This window comes from Tyto alba, unplaced genomic scaffold (genome assembly GCF_018691265.1).
Source record: "Tyto alba isolate M040663 unplaced genomic scaffold, T.alba_DEE_v4.0 Super-Scaffold_1, whole genome shotgun sequence".
NCBI lineage: Eukaryota > Metazoa > Chordata > Aves > Strigiformes > Tytonidae > Tyto > Tyto alba.
In genome coordinates, this window is record NW_024881261.1 from 16,798,484 (window position 1) to 16,815,902 (window position 17,419).

At 51.0% G+C, this 17,419-nt stretch overlaps 1 protein-coding gene across 6 annotated transcripts in view; it reads right to left on the reverse strand.

Annotated features, from left to right (window-relative positions):
• LOC104365220 (dynamin binding protein) overlaps nucleotides 1-17,419 on the reverse strand; it is a 34,790-nt gene that overhangs the window by 8,100 nt on the left and 9,271 nt on the right. For 5 of the 6 annotated variants that reach the window (XM_042789754.1, XM_042789763.1, XM_042789761.1 and 2 more), the window contains 3 exons: nucleotides 15,922-16,044; nucleotides 13,417-15,360; nucleotides 278-465 (listed from right to left, as the gene is read on the reverse strand). In XM_042789754.1, coding sequence (XP_042645688.1) covers nucleotides 278-465; nucleotides 13,417-15,360; nucleotides 15,922-16,044 — 2,255 coding nt within the window. Of the gene's footprint in view, nucleotides 1-277; nucleotides 466-9,358; nucleotides 10,600-13,416; nucleotides 15,361-15,921; nucleotides 16,045-17,419 lie in introns of those variants that run through there. The other variant, XM_032994558.2, reaches the window with a different exon arrangement.

A 17,419-nucleotide genomic window follows, 5' to 3' on the forward strand; every position in this document is an offset into this window, starting at 1 on the left:
GAAGAGGAACATTTCCTGCCCCAGGAAATGAATCTATGATACTTGCTGCCAGATCTCTTCCTCTCAGAAACGGTGAGAGCTCAGCAGTATCCCAAAACAGATGGGCTATTCCTATGAGTGCAAGGAGCAGTGTGAACCAACCTGCTCCCCTCAGCATAGCTCAATTTCCTCTATGGGTTCCCACGCTGCTGACTGGCTGCCTCTGAGAACAAAGTGGACTCAGTATCCTCATCCCATCCCACCAGTGCTGCATCACAGCTTGCCTCCCTATGCCTACCTGTGCCTGCTGCAGGGGCAACATGATCCTCTCCACGCACATCTCCAGGTCTCTGATATAGTCCCGCTCTGTCTGGAGCAGTTCCTCAACAACCTTGGACCTCTTCTCCAGCATCCTTTGCTCTGGACTCTCAGTGGCAGCCGAGGATGTCTCCAGGGATGGTGTCTGGGAGGACAGGAGAGTCATCTCTGCAAAACAGACAAACAAGATCAGCATCCTCCAGCAAGGATGCAAGGACAGGAGAAAAAATATCACCTGAACAGTGTCACACGCAACCTATGAGACTGCCAAACACAACTGTTAGAGAGCCAGACTGTCCATCCAACGACATTTTCAGAGAGGCCATCCCCAGCACTCCCAGGCCTGGAGCTGCAGGGAGCCCTGGTCTGCTCCCACAGCCTGCCCTTGCAGCACCAGTAACACTGCAATGCCCCTGCTGTCGGGGCAGCAGGCACCAAGCAGCACAAACCTGCTCCAGACCGTCCCCTCGGATGCTGGTCAGGTCCAGAACCCTCTCCTACCCCTGTTCTCCAACTCTGCCGCTCCAGGAAACTCCGTGGGGCTGAGCAGATGCAGAGAGCAGCCCCGCTCCCCTCCTCACTCTCTTCCCAGCCAGGCAATGGCCGATGCCCCCTCCCATCAGGCTGGGAACAGGGTCTTCCTTCTCCAGCCCCAGGGCATTTCCATCTGAATGGCTGAAAAAGGCCTCAGGCACCTACAATGGGGCTGCCGGCGGCAAAGCCTGGAGCTGGACTACAGCAAGCCGCGCCGCGCAGGGCCAGCAAGGCTGGGGTGGCAGTGGCCTTTGCCAGGAGGCTGGAGTGGGCACCCAGAGGCCTGGCAAGGAGGGGGCCCGGGGTGGCTGGATGCACCCCCATGGGCAGCCATGCTGCCGTGGCAGGCAGCCCTGGGCTGGGGAGACCCCCAAACCCTCCCAGCACAAACCGGGAACCTGCTTTGTGCCCAGGCTACTGTCCCCCCGCAGCAGCCTCCCGGCCCTACCCTGGCAGGGTGCCGGGGTGCACAGCATGGCTGCCCTGCCTGCAGGGCCTGGGGGTGTGCAGGCAGCTGGCCACCCTCCTCTTCCCCGTCCCAGGCCCCTGGCAGCTGGTTTTCCTCCTGGTTTTCTGTCCCACCTGCAGCTCCCAGGCCAGCCCAACCCCCTCCAGTTTTCATTGAGACATTTTATCCCACAGCAGATTCCTGGGCCCTAGCCACTTTCTACCCTACCTGGCTGCTTTTAAAAGCATGTGCCCTCTGGCCAAAACCACAGCAACAGTACACACCTCAGCCCGACCCAAATTCAGGAAAGCTGCTCTCCAGCACCTCCCTGGGACACCCCTCAGGCAGGGTCTGGCTCAGAAACACTCAGGTCTCCCCCACTTTATGGCTGTTTTGCAGACCAGAGGCCCACAGGACCCCCAAGCCCCTTGCAGCACCCCAGCCTGCCTCAGGTATCTGTTTTAAGGCCAGTTGCTGATTTGACAAATGCCTGCTGGCTCCAGTCATCTCCCACAGATCCCCAGCTGCTCACTCTCAGTGGGATTTTATTAGTTGTGGACATGCCCCAGTTCAGACATTTGTAAAAATATTTTTGCAGGGCAGGCACTTCCATCTCTCTGATATCTCCAGTTACAACTGCAGGCAACAGTGGCTGAGCCTGGGGGAGACAACCTTGCCGCTGGCTTCAGCTCTGTAAGAGCAGGCTCATCTGGACTCCCCGGGACACCCAGCACGGCTTAGGACTTATCTTGGTACCCCGGCACCCACTGTGCACAGCCCCAGGAGACCCCCGTGTTCCCAGCCACTTCTGCCCAGGTGCTGAGCGTGCCCTGCCCGCCTGCCCGCAGCCCCCAGCTTTGCCCTGCTGGGTGATGGCAGTAATCAATGGCAGTGTGAAACGTGGGATGGAAATTGCTGGCTCAGCCTAAGCATCCTGCCCTCTGCTCTGCCAGGCTCCGGTATTTGCACTGAAACAGCCCAGGAAAGAGAAGAAACACCAACTTGGCCTGTAACTGGCTAAAACTGTGCCAGTCTCCAGCCCTTCCCATTGCAGAGCAGCAGTGACAAACAGAAACAAGGAGCATCAGCATCAAACAGCAACCTCCTACTGCTACTTGGGCTGAGGAAGAACTGGTGTGCCTCTTGCGCACAGTTCCATATCAGTTCCACACACTCTAGCAGCAAATGGGAAACCCAGCTGAAACACTGCTCAGAATATGTCCTCAACAAGGGAGAGAAGACACCTGTCTCTAAGCAGGCATCTCTGCTGCCCTGCTTCAAAATCGAGCCTGGGGAGAGCTGAAAGGGCCAGCTCCACAGAGCAGGATTTAGTGGCATAATCAGCACTATATTTAGTGAGCAATTATGGTGTATTGGGAAGAGAAGATTCACTGATTCCTACTGGCAAGCATCCTTAAAAATACCCCACCAGCACCACCCTGCATAAGGGAAAAGTCTGGTTTTGGCTATGTCAATGACTGTCTTGGCTCCCCACCAGAGACGCCCCCAGTGATGAACTTTATCAACTCAAAAGCAGTAGGAGCCTGCAAGGAGGGACTGGGAGCAGCTGGTGGCTTTAACATTTGCTCTTTGCTTTTCCACAGCATCTGCAAAGCCTCAGTAGCAGACCAGGCCCTGTCATGCAATGTCCTTTACAAACACAACAGAGATACCCTGCCCGAGGCACAGCACTTGGAGCCTGAACAGGACACAAAACAGAATAATGAACAGAAGGAACAAAGAAACACCAAGATAATACTGCCATCAGGTCTCTAGCTCAAAGAGTTAAGAAAGTAACAACAAATGGGTTATTTAAAGAGGGATTTTTTTTTTTTTTTAGGATTGGCATTTGTTTTGCAGCGGAGCAAGCTGAAATGGGAGGGCAACATGGAAGAAGCAAAGAGGTGTTAATCTGAAATGCAAACAGGTGTGTGAAACCCAGGCAAGGTGGGCGGGTGAGCTGATACCACAGCATGGGGTGGCCTGGGAAGAATCTTGAAAATGAAACCTAGCCAGAACAGACAGAAATGATCCATGCAGCAGCATCTGGGAAGACAAATGGAAAAGATTACATTTGCCTTGGTCAAAGAATAGGATTTTGCATTTATCCTCAGGCAAAATGCCACCAGATGAAGCTTTGTACAGGACATCTTGGGAGTTTACTGTACCACCAAACAACCCGGCTGTGCTCCCAGCTTTAGACAGCTAAATTGCAGCCACATGATGTGCCTGCCTCCAGCTCACCAAAACAGAGCTGGGGATGCCCAGCACCACTGGCAAACACAGCAACTCCCCACGCTCTACCAAGAAAACCCCAGGCAAGTAAATCTAGGTCAGACCCTTTCAGAGAGCACCCTGCAGCGAGGCTTTGACTGACACTTGTGAGACTGCCAGCTCCACATCACCCTTCCTCTGCAAGTCTCAAATTGCTGCCTGTGGAAGGGAAATTAAAACCTTCCCTGCACAGGTTTTAAGCCCTTAGTAGTTATCAGCTCAGCTTGCTTGACCTGTTACGATACTGGCCACCAGTTCTACCTACTTACACTGTATCAGTGTTTGCATTATTTTGAAAACTTATACAGATTAATTCTCCTCTGGCCTTCTTGCTCTTTCAGAGTATTTAACGATTTGTTTAAAAACAAGGCTATGCTGCAGCCAAGTCTCTTAGGACTCTTGTTGTTTATCACTAGTCTGGCATCCTCCTTCAGCAATGAACTCAAAAGTCATCCTGCCTCTTTCCAAACACTCGCAGTTCAAAAAATTCAAATACAGAATTTGTTTTTAATATTTGGCTCCTCTACCTGACCATATGTGTAATACCTAGCATTTATTTCTGACGCATTTAAAAACTCACTTTTTTGTATTTCATACCATCTCTGTTGATTGCCATCAATTTATTATTTCCTGTTTGTCACACATTCTTGTATGTCTAATAGCAGCTTTCCCCAAATAAGGCTTATTAAGCATTTAACTAAACCCACCCATTTCACAGCTCTGGGTTTTGGTCATCTAGTATATGCTTTTTAAACAGATCTCCATTTTAGTTCACAGATTTTCTATTTAAATGCTACCTTTCAACCCGAGTCATCGTGCCCATCAACTTCGGAGGTACTAAAATGTACACCACAGCTGGAAGGGGCTCCATTAGCCTGCAGGAATGCGACTGGTATTTCTAGTGAAGCCACCAGATTCCAATCCAGTGACAAATTCGTGTTTACCCATGACAAGGATGCCATTGAGAAATGCATTTCCAAAACCAATGCTCTCAATCACAATTTTTAGAGATTCAAATTTTGTTCTCTCATAGGTTGCATGAGCTCTGCAATCTGCCTCTCTAAATTAAAATCTCTAACAACATTGTTTTCTTTATCCCTTTTGGTATATTTGTGATAAGTCCTTGGCTGTCTGGATTGGTTTGATGATCTGTGACAGCCTCCCAGGAGCATCTGCTTTTGAGCTTTGCTAGTTCACCTGCTGCTGCACAGGAGATTGAACACTGACTTGTAATCTAGCCCCTGGCAGCAAAATGTCAAGATGGAGCACACTCCCACCTCTGCCCTTCCTGTGGAGGCCATTTATTTAATATTGCAATCACACGGCTCATCCTGCTCATCCCAGAAATACCACTTTCACTGACTTTATTCCAATTAATGAAAACTTGTAATTCTTATTGCCCAACCTCCTACCAGGAGCACGCGTGCAATTAAAGGTTTTTTCCCTGCCCTACTCTGGAAGCAGAGTTGACCCATGAAGACCAGATCCAACGGGATGCATGCCTGTCACGCATGGGCTGGGAGGCTTACCCAAAGGGTTGCATTGCCCCCCAACTCCTCTTTATCGGGGCTCACCTGCCAGCATCCCCTGTGGCACGGCGCAGCCTCGCAGGGTGCCCAGGCTGCTAATGCAATCTGAAGAGGAACGTGCTGCCCGTCAGCGCTGAGGACAACCTTTTGCACCAGCACGGATCTCCAGTGGAGCTGCAGCCACTCACCAGTCGAGCCCAGCCCCAGGCTCACAGCTCAGCAGTCAAGCAGTGACTCAGGACAAAACAAACCAGCTGCAAATATTTGAAGTATGTGGAGGCCAGGAGGGGAGGAGCCACTGCCTACCATGAGAAGAGAGGGGATGAAACTAGGGCAGGGAATAATTAATCTGAGTGAAAGGCTAAACTCACTGCCAGGAGCAGGATCTGGCTGGGGTGAAAACACTCAATCTGGACATTGGTAATAAGCCTGTAACAGTATATACCCACTGCTCCAAAAGCAACAGACTGGATATATTCAGTGTCTCATTGCTCCTTAAGAGAAAGCAGGGGTTGCAGCAGAAAGGTGCCATGGCAAAAGAGGACTTCAGCCCACAGAAGTGAATTCAGTCACCAGCCTTGGCAGAGTCCCAAGACTGAGGAGCAGGAGATAAATCCAGACAAACCACAGAAATGAGCTGAACAGACTGGGGACACTTCTCCCGGGCCACAGAAATGGCTTGACATTTCCAAGATGTCTCATGCAGAGCCTGCTTGGTGGGGATGTCTCTATGCCAGGTAGATGACAACCATCATGCTAACACAGCCCTGATGCATTCAGTGTGAACAGAGGATGGTCCCAACCTGTGACGCAGAAAAAAAGTGAAGTAATATGATGGTCTGCAAAGAGCTAACCTTCCAAAGCTGAGGCAGAGCATCAAGAAAAGTGACTGTGAGCAAAAACGCTGATGGAAAAAAGAATGAAAGCTGAAAGTTCTAGAAAAGGATTTTTAAAAAATATAATCCAAACCCCAAAGTTACATGAGAAAAGAAAGAAAGAGAACAATATTGATGAAAAATCTGTCTTGGGTCTGTGTTTCAATAAAGGCAGCAAATACAAATAAATAAAAGAATGAACACAGAAAACCAGATAACAGACACACCAGGAACTTTGAAGTACAGAAAAATGAGAAAAGATATCCAGAAAAATGGATGGTAAAAATTAAGAATCGATTTTTCATTTTTTAAATGAGGAAATAAAATGCTATTTTATAACAGAATTTTATTTCCACCCAAGGACAAAAGAAACCCTTTTAATGATGCAATCCAACAAGTAAGCAGAGATAGTAAAATTCTTGGTAAATTTGTCAAAAAGGCAGAATTATACAATAAATATTCTGTTTCCTTCCATCTAAAAAACAGAAATAAGACCTTGCTAACTGGCACCTCAAAAACACATCGCTAGTGGAGAATATCCAGAAAAGAAGACATTCCTAATCAGATTCTCCAGGGACTGTATTTTGAGTTGATCCTATATAATATTTTTAAAATAAATGGAAAAATCACTGCTGTCAAGCAGAAAACTGAACATCAATTCAACAGGATTGCAAATAAAGATGAGGCATATGAGTCAGAGTGACCCAAGGTATTCTGAATAAGATGGAATTATTCTAACCAAGCAGGTTTAAATGCAGATGAATGCTCTTCTGTATTAATGGGGACAAGAAATGCAGCCGCATGCGGGGCTGTATTCTGGGGTGTAATACTTTGTCCAAAGCTCAGCAGGAGTTCCCTAAGCGCTGCAGGCAGACTGGGGTCCTCAGACAATGGCACAGGAATGCAGCAAAGTATACTTCTGCGCAAGCAAGTGCTGACACCTACCCAGAATGCTTCATGCAGCTCTGAGTCCACTATTTTAAGATTCTGAACTGAAAAATGAGTGAGGACAGGAAAAACAAACACTAAAAGGTCTTCCCATGAGTCTCTGCTTGGAGTATTTTAAGACTCTATTCACTACAAAGAAATGAATACTGAAATATTACTTAATTACAGTACCTGCCTGAGAAGAAAATACCATCAACTAAAAAGCTCTAATTTAGTAGGAAAATGTTGGAGTTCAGGACTGGAATGCAACACATTAGCATGCAAAACATGTAAGAGTGATGGTGACTAAGCAGCAAAGCTATGACAGGTGGGTTCTCCTTCTGTTGATGTGGCAGGCAGACACATCTGAGTCTTATCCCAGAAGAGATGCTCTAATCAAGCAGTTGTCACAGGGCTGCACTGCAGAGAAACCTGTAAGAAGTATAATAACCCTGCTTATGGAAAAGACCAGGCTATGTCATCTCTACCATGGCTTTCAAGTCCTAAAGTCTGTTACTCTGTGGACAGGAGAAGGAACCTGGGAGAGAAGCAGACAGCATTTGAAAAGGTGGGAGGGAAAAACACAGAGGGAAAAACAGAGACAGCGTTTTCCTACCAGCTGGACAGGAGAGTGTCTGCTGCTAAGCGCCATGGGAGGGCTTTTGGGGAGGCTCCCAGACGCTGGTGAGGTATTACACTGAGGCAGCAAAGAAGTGATGGGGCTGGTGAGGTCTTACATTGAGGCAGCTACTGTAGCAAAGTGTATTTGCCCAGGAGGGCTGTTGCTGGAGCAGCACTGTGCCCCAGCAGGGCAAGGGGAGTAACTAACAGGGCCACAGGATGGACAGTGTTACCAAAACACCTGGAGCCCTCCTCCTTCCTTTCCTGCTGTGGGACACCAGACCTGATCGGGAGAGCATCCTGCCCTGCACCTCCTGCAGCCACTCTGCCACCACTGAGCCTGCCACAGCAAGGAAAGAAAATCCAACAACCCCTCCCAGTGCAAGCGTGGGTGTACGCAACGTCATATTTAACATCAGAGGAGTGTAGGCTCTCACCCGGCATCGCAGTCTGTTCCCCCAGCACTTGCAAAAGCTGGCCAGGCCAGCACTGCTCCAGCCTCCTAAGGCTTTGTGGGCCATTTCCCTCCCAGCTCTGCTCCTGGCTCCTCCTAGCCTCCTCGCTGCCCTTTGGACATCCTGGCACTACAAAGCCTCTCCCTTCCCTCACCCTGGGGACGTGGCTGAGCAAAGTCCCACCCTACCCGGGCGGCCCAAGAGCACAGAAATGCAGCCGGCAGAGCCTGCTTAATCAAATACCTCCAGAGGACAGATTTAACGCTGTTTAAGCTGACAGGCAGCCACAGCCTCCAGCTCTGTCGCCTCTTTGGCTGCTGCACTGCAGTGCAGTTTTCCTCTGTGTTTCAACCTCCCTTCACAGAGAGTTCACACGCAGGTGCCCGAGACAGATGCTGGCAGAAAAGGTGCAGGAGCAAACAAGTTTTCAGACACACAACTGCCCAACGGGGAGGCCTGTCCACCAAGAAGGGCTCCTTCAGTCCCTCTGCCCAGACCCCACCATCTTGCAGTCCCTTCTCCATCATCACACACTAATTCTTGCAACGAGCCAAGCCTCGCAAAGCTGCCTGCAGCTGAGACTGTCCCAGCCCCAGCATCAATGGGACAATTCTGCTCATGCCAAGACAGCCTGAGCCCTCCAGCTCTGGTATCTCTCCAGCTCCAGAGTGCTGGTTGATGGGACTGGAGACACAGGGACAGCTTGGGGACCCAAGACACAAAACTGCTGCAGCACAGGCAAGGGACCACTGTGATACCGAGGGGCTGGCAATGCAGGAGGTACCATTCCCACCTGTGACAGCCCCCCAATGTGCAGATGCCCCAGTGTCCTGCCCACGTGTAATCACACAACTACAAGTACCTGCACTCCTCACATGTCTGAGTGCTACAACTTCCCCTATTTCCTGCTTTGTGCTGCCTGAGAACAGCTGCCGTACTTGCCCTCCGCTGGGTCAGGAATTGGTTCCTACACACAGAATCTGTTCATGATGGGTTATGAAAGTACAACAGGCAGTGGGAATAAACCCAGCACCTCACCCTTTCCTGCATAAGAAACCTCTCTGGGGCCCTGAGAGAGCAGACAAATGAGGGTCACAGGTTTTAGGGTGTACCCAAAACACTACAACCACAGATTGAGGAGCGATCGGAAGGACAGCAGTAAACTCTGGGTTTGTGCTGCCTCAGCTTCCCTCCCACCTGGGCCTCTGCAAAACTGGGGTAAGAGCCCTTGCAGGATGACTGTACAGAGGGGTAACGATGATGATGCCCATTTCAGCAAGCCCTCACGAGAGCCTGACTGTGCTAGTCATCCATCTGTGCCAGAGTCTTGGTCCTGCCTGGGTGCCAGGGCAGGGCAAAGGCACATCCCAGGCAACTGCCCAGCATTTCCCCACGTACCTCGCTTCTCCTTTCTGGTCTGCACAAACTCTGAGTGCCGCAGGGCACTGGGAGCCGTCCGTCTGTAGAAGCTGTTTCGCTGCAGCACAGAGCCCACCCTTTTTGCTTCCTTGGCCTCCTGCTCCCAGACCTCGCTCCAGTCCGGCCGGCCTGTGCGTACCCTCGAGTGTTCTGCTCTGCCGCTGCTCCTGGTTGGTCCCCTGGGCCCTGGGGCTGCTCCTTCCAGCTCCCCACAGCCATCGTAGTCCATGTCGGGCATCTTGGACTGTGTGTAGCAGGTGCCTGACTCCAGGCTCACTCTACCACCTCCTGAGGACCAGACCACAAATGCAGGAGCTTCACAACCTCTGTCCAGATTGCTGTGGTCCATGGCATGGTCCTTTGGCTGCCTGTGCTGTTCAAAGTCTTCTTGGTCTTCTTGGTCCCTGACACCTATATACCATCTTTCCTGCTCTCTGTATGCTCCAGAACCTCCATCCTCTCTATACCACTTTTCCCCTTCCCTATATACATTGCCTCCATCCCCTCTATACTGCCTTCTTCCCTCCCTATGCTCCCCAGAGTCCCTCTCCTGCCTATACCACCTTTCCCTTTCCCCATAATGTCTTTCATCGTCACTGTAGTCCCTAGGATCTCTGTCCTTCTGATACCACCTTCCCTGCTCCCGATAGTCTCCAGGGCCTCTGTCCTCTCCATACTGCCTTCCCCACTCCCTACACTGCGCAGGTACTCTGTCCTCTCTGTACCGCCCTTCTCTTATCTCAGAACTGCAATCTTTGTATTGAATGCCCTCCCTCTCATACACCCTACAGTTTCTACCCACTGTATCCTGGCTTTTGCCTTCCCAAACACCGTCTGCTCTCCTGCAATCTGCATACTGGTTATCTCCCTTCCAAAAACCTCCACAGTCTCCATTCATGTTCCGTTGGTCCACAGAGATGCCCTCCCCTCTCCTGTAACCATTCCAGGCGCTGTCTGCTCCCCGGCAGCCTAGGTACTGCCTCCTCGCCCTGGGTCTGTCATTGCAGCGAGCCTCACCACGCAGTGCAGCCACCCCAGCCACGTCCTCTCTCCGCACGGCACAACAGTCCTCATATTCCCAGCCGAGGAGCCATGGCTCCTGCCTCGGATCCTTCACACCGTGTTTTGTCCCAGGATAAGAGCACATAGTCCTGCTGGGGTGCAGTGCAGGTGCTGACTCCCTTTGCTACCTGCTTGCTGAGCCCCAGCCGGGGCCGACACTGCTTCTCCGCCCTGCTCCAGCGCTCCTGTCCCAAGTGAAACACGGGCGTGTCTTCCTGAAACCAGCCAGCAAATGCAGGAAGAGGTACGGGCCCAATGGCTGCCAGCCCTGGCCTCCTCCACCTGCTGCCCAAAGTAATCAGTAACCAGCCCCGAGGAGGGAGGCCTGGGCTGGGCAGGCTCTCACTGCCCAAACCGGCCCCACCGCTTTGCCAAAGCCTCTCCGCGGGCGGCTCAGAGGCAGGGAAAAGGCGGGCACTGGAGCACGTGGAAGCCCTGCCCCAAGACCAACATCCTCAGGGAAGGGAAACTGAACATGTGTGAGACTGCAGGAAGCCACAGAACAGAGATGGGAGATCAGATCGGCTTCCCCTGCCTTCACACTCCTGCCCGCACAGAGGCTAAATGGCGCTGTCTAGCAGCGGCTGGGCTCTGCTCCACACCTTCATGGGGGAAAACCAAGGCCTTCATGCTGCCCCTGGGTCAAATCTGATACTGAGCCCATCTTTTTCCCAGCCCTCACCACAGGTCTTGGGAAGAGCTGGAGATAAGCAGCTCCCTGCGAGACAAGAGGATCTGTGAGTGGTGCCTACTTAGTGCCATGCAGCCACAGCTGCCCGGTTCCCTGCTCCAGGGTGAATGGCTGGTCCCCCTGCTGACAGGAACAGCCTTGAAGGACTATCTGGGTTACAGAGTCCAGTGTCTACACACAAAGAAGTTTCCAGGAGGCCATAGAAACATGCGCATCAATAACTCCTCTCACTGCAGGGTGCAACATATTCCCATTTTCCATGTCAAATGCAGGACAAGAAACCAATAGACAACCACAACATGCCCTAGAAAGAAACCAGGAGTCAGCAGATGTAATCCACGTCTCAGGTTCTTGCAACACTTGTTAGGTATGCACAGCCAATGCTCCCAGCTGGTAGAAGACAAAAATAAAGTCAATGGATCCTCCTACTCGTAACTGCAGGAGGGCAAGGACTAATCCTGCCCAAGCCTGGTGATCAGCAAACCCTCCAGTGTGTACCCAAGACATGCTAAAGAAGCAACCTGCAGATTTTAAACATGTATTTTAGAAAACCACGTACCTTCTGCTCTTCATTTGGCTCCTCAAAGGACACACCAAGGGGCTGGGTTCCCCTAAGACTACACTAGCCCTGATTTCTTTGCTGGTCAATGCTTAGGGAAAGCTTTTCTCCCCTCAGTGTGCCTCCATGTGCCCCTAACTCCAGCAAGGCAGAGGCCACACCTGAAGCATGGTGCAAACACATTTTGCTGAGCTGGTGCAGCACCGCATTACTGATCTGGCCCACTGCACTAAAGCTGAGCTACCAAGCTTGAGACATGCTCTCTGGCCACACTCAGATGTGGCAGGAGGGATGTGGCAGAGACTGGGTAGGGCACATTTTTATCATAGGATCAGAGAGGCTAAATATAAATGCTCAGGTCTCTTGGAAGTAGTGAAAAACCCCCTCGGATTACCAAGAGGATAACCTCATGGGTAGGATGTCTCAGGATGGTGTGTTAGTTTACACCTAAAACTTCCAGTTCCAGTAACCAACAGGGCACAAGTTCCGCAAGATCCATCTTAGGAGAAACTTCCCAGCAAATCCATCCTATCAGACAACTTCCTTCGAGATACAGCCTAGATTTTCCTCTTCCTACCTTCAAGTTATTTTATCTAGCCTCAAATCCTCCAAGCCTCCTTCCAAGCATTCCTTTTGCACGCCACTGATGTGGAGGCTGTTTGTCACCCTGTTTCCCTGGTGCACCAAAATCAGCCTTCATTCCCACGTGCTCTGCATCAGACACAATCCTGCAGCAAAGCGCCTGGGCTCCCCAGTGCTGATTAAACAGTGGGAGGATGGAGGCAATGAAGTCAGAGTGAGTAATCCCCAGACAAGAGCTGGCATTTCACTCCACCTCCTGCATGCAGTGCCCACATTTCCTGCACATCGTGGGTTTTGGTAACAGAACTGTAGTGTCAGAGCTCCTGGAAGACGCTGGTAAAGGGACAGTGGGAGATGTATGCAGTCCTGTCTTTTCATCTACTGTAATATCAAGTATAACATAATTAACAGTACTGATCTTTATATGGCATCTTTGGGTTTTGGGGCCCAAATGTGCTGATGATATAAACAGGACAAATTTCTCCTCCCTGAGTAATTTTTCTGGGCTGCAAGGACAAAAGTAATCTTTATGGCTACACACATGCTGCAATCTAAATCTCTTTGTTGCTGTTACAGACAATGCAGTGTCATTTTCCTGTCCTGAAATTCTGGACTCCACAGATGGCAGGAGCAGAGGCGCAGGCTTTACTTTTTGTCCACTAACCTTCCTCACTTCTGTGCATGCCCTCTGATTTAAGCGATGAGTCCCCAAAGGTTTGTATTACCACCAGAACAGAAACCGCAGGAAACCCACTGTCCTGACAGATTGAGGGCAGTCACACCACAGACATCAACTCAAATCTCAACTGCAGAACTGCCAGCAGCTGTGTTTTTGCTTGAGAGCAAGCACATGCCGAGAATGGATCAGTTGAGGGCTCTGGATGTAGGGTGGGGCTGGAAGAGGAGGTGGGAGAGTTGGAAGGAAAAGGGGGTAGGGAAGGCCAGGGCTGAGGCATGTCCAGAGAATTACATTGTGGTTCTCTGAGGCAAAATCATGATGATTTGTACTGCAACAATGCTTACAAAATGACCAAAATCAGGAATTAAAGAAGGAAATAAAAGACTGGCTCCAACAGTGCTTGTACGCAGCAGGGGCCAGCTGTCCCCCTGAAGCACCACCATCCCATGCCACTGCAGACTCACCTCTCAGCTCTTGAAGCTCCACGCTGAGGCTCTCGATATTGGAGTCACAGAAATCAAGGTTTTCCAGTGTCTCTGCTCTCACCAGCTCATCCTGTTGCTCCTCCAGCATCAGGCTTAGCTCAGCACGGGTCTTGCCGTAAGCCTCCAGGTCTCGCTCCACCTCTCCAATCCTCATCATCAGAATGGAGTGGGGGGAAGCTGATCCTGCCTGTGTCAAGTCCTCACGTCCCTCCTCCACTCGCTGCTCCTGGGCGCTGGGCTGAAGCTGCGCCGGGGCCACATTTCTCCGCTGAGTGCTTGATGGAGGCCGGGGTGCAGGCCGAGAGGGCTTGACCGAGAAGGACAGAGACCTGCCTTTGGGCACCTGGCCACCCAGCGTGTGCACAGGGGTTGTTGCAAGGCTGCTGGGCCGAGGAGGGGGTGGTCTCAGTGCTTTCCTCCTCTCTGGCTGCCTGGCGTGGGGAGCACACTCAGGAGACCCACGGACAATGTCCTTCTCAGAGCTATAGTCCAAGATAGAGAAGTGGCGGGAGACTTTGTCCTGATCAGCACCAGTACTTGACAGACTCTTCTCAAACTGTGCCAGCTGCTCTGTCAGTTTGGAGTCAAGGTCTGTGCAGCCATCCCCCTGCACTGAGAGTGGGCAGCATTCCCCCCAGCTCCCAGCCCATGTGTCCAGGCCTACCTGGGCACCTCCCAGGCTGGAGGAACAAGGTTTGGACTTCTCTTGTTGACTGTCCTCCCAACCATCCAGGTCCTGGGTACTGCTCTGGCTCTCCTGGGTCTCAGATGCTGCCCAGCTGTTAGGAGAAGAAACTGCCTGGCTCCTGCAAGGATCTGGCGGGGAACAGGGAGCCTGTGGGTGCACAGTGGGACTGTTTCCATCATGCTCAGACAGGGCCTGACTTTCTGAGTTTCCTGGAGAGGCTGAAACAGTTCCCCCAGGCTCCAACTCACCTGCCTGGCCAGGCCCGTTGCCCTGTTGGGGAGGCAGCTGAGCAGAAGGGAGAAGGCCATTGACTGTCTTTCTGCAGTCAACGGGGAGGGAGTCTGCTGTACTTCTGGGACATAGCCCTTGGTGTCCTGTGCCAGGAAAGGCCTGATGCTGTTTCAAATCTGTGCCAGGATGACCCTCTGTGCTCCCCACTGTGTGAGACAAAATGGTGTCAGGCTCAGGATGTGCTGCTGAGCCACCCTCCTTTTCCCCCACATCTTCCTCTGGCAGAGGAAGGGCTTCAGAGCAGGTGCCTTCTGTGTCTTGATGGATGGTGACTCCACAGCTGCCTCCACCTTGGGGATCCTCAGAACCTTCATTTTCCCTGCAAGCCTCAGAGGCTTCCAGCCTCACAAATCTGTGTGGAAAGATGCCGCGTCTTCCCCTCAGCTCCCCCTCCAGCCAGCCATCCTCCAGAATGCCTATGATCCGAATCCTGTCACCCACATCAAAATCCAGTTCCTTGGACTCCAGAGCTTGGAACTGATAGAGGGCAACACCGTAAGTGCTTCCGGGCTCCTCCTCCTCCTTGGGGGGCATTTCCATTCTCCCATTGGTGTCACAAGCCCCTGTGGGCTCTGGATCCACTGAGGTTCCTGATGCTCGCAGAGGAGTAAGCAGTTCCACAAAACCCTCTGGGAAGATGCCCCTGCGGCCTCTGAGCTCACCTTCGAACCAGCCAGGCTCTGGGACACCAACAATGTTGATCACATCCCCTTCTCTGAAGTCCAGTTCCTCCTCCAGCTGAGCAGACAGGTCCATCAGGGCCCGGGCTTGGCCCAGTGAGTAGGCAGGCACCTCCAGGAGAGCACTCTGGGACAGCTGACGGCTCCGAACTGAAAGGCACAGCTCTCGCACACATGATGAGGGGAAAAAGCCCTTGGAACCCCAGCTGCTTCGGCCCTGGAGCCAGCTGGAGGCCAGGGACCCCCCCAGGATCACCAGGTCTCCTGTAGGGAATTAGACACACCAGTTCAAAACTGCCCTCATGATTGGTTCCCACCTCTTATTCCTGCCTCCCTGTGTCCTTCCTGGCTGTGGGTAAGGTCTGGCACTCTGCACAGAGCACAGTGTGTGCTGGGGATGCATGGGAGCACAGAATGGAGGTAAGGCATGAAGCATCAGCAGCCTCTTGCACACATATACCTAAGATATGCAGTTTTGGCTGCTAAGCCATGAAGGTGCACCAAAGCTTTCATTTCTCCCCCAGATGCAAGTCTAAGATTTGGGGACTGGAGGGCAGTTAAAAGGCAGCTGTAAGTTTACTGTGATCACATGCCTCCAGTATATGGATTTTCAAGAGTAATCATAGATCATGAGAAACCAGTATCAGAGTGGCAAAAGCCCAAAGGTCCATGGTGGATTTGACATGACTCATGCCATGAGGTACTAGGAAATTCCCAGTCTCTCCTGCCACTCTAGGAAGGATGCTGTCTGTGACTAGTTTCATGCTTCTGGAAGGACAGGTGAGAGCTATGAGATGTAAATCAAACGAAGGGAATGGAGATTACCTCTCTGCAATGACAAGCTCCCTGGCTCTTGAGATGTGAAGTCACTGGTACAAACAAAGAGTTTTTCTCCCTGCTTCAAAGGAGGAATATCCACAGGTTCCACAAAGCTGCTAGGAAACTGCCCTAAAATGAGAAGCAGTTGTCAGCAAGGAGTCCTTCCTGTAGCCCACCACCACTCCCTCCACCTTCCTTTCAAATTTTGGGATCTATTAATCTCTTGCTAAAGGAAAATAGCCAGCTACACATGGTTTCAGTAGCATGGTGGAAGAGGAATGAGTTTGGGAGTCAGGAATTCCTGAGGTTTTAAATGCTTAAGAGCTAACAGAGAACAAAAGGCTTTTTGCCCTCAGCTCACTCCAGGCTGTGATCATTACTGGGACTGTGCCATCAGCATGGTTTCTGGGAACAGACATATTAGTTTTTTTCTGCTTTCATTGACTGCTTCCCACTTCAGAGCCATGATGAAGACTGAGAGATCCAGTAGTGCTGGACCATGAGACCAGCATCTTGTAATTGGGCACATTCACCTGGTGCTCCTCACTCTGTAATGCTTGGCCTCTCTGCGGCCTCAGTGCAGAAGCCAGGCCACCACACTATGGATGGCCACGTCTGTGACCCATGAGCTCTGTCACAGCTGCAGTGCTTCTGAGGCTCCAGGAACCTTCCTTGCTTTATCACCTCTGTGTACCTATTTCACCATGGCACTTGTTGCTGGATGCCCAGCTATTCTGAACAGCCCGCAGCCAGATGGAGCAGCGCATACTTGTTGGCCATCACAAGATACTACTCAGCTTTTAATTTCAGTCCCGGGAGCACAGGATGCAGCAGAGCCCACTGCAAAGGCTGCTGAAAATGTTATTCCTATATTTTATAATTTGTGGCAAGGAGATATGATGGAGTATGGGCTAGTAGTACTTCCAACATTCACTCTTGATGACCCAATATGACACCCATGTTCTCCAATAAAACCTGGAGACATCATATCCTAGACACCCAGAATTTTGCACTGGGTTTAGGTAGTCTGGCATCTGCTGTCATTAACGTGATGTGCAACCAGCAGCCCACAGGCTGCTAGCCTCACTGTCTTCCTTCATTTTTAACCAACTCTACTTCTTTTTCCATGTCTTAGTTTCCTGCTCAGTACATGGAAACTACCTAATGCTGTTAGAAAGGAAGTCATGGAACTACATTAATTATTCCCCACAGAGTACTAAGTATTATTATTGGTAGGCTGCAGCACCTCCACAGCTTCTATTCAAAAGCGCTTTTTCAATTCCCCACAAATTTATCTTAGAAAATTGGGCAGAAAACTACAACAGCTGTTCCAAGGGAAGGCAGGAATGCAAGTGGGTTTTGAGCTAAAAGTCATTAAAAGCATTTGGTTTGACTTCAGCGTGTTTCTTTATCTTTGAGCTATGACACACATCTGTTTATTATTCCTTAATAGCTTCATCTTCCTGAGAACAAGCACATCAGTTACACTGGGAGACAAAACTGT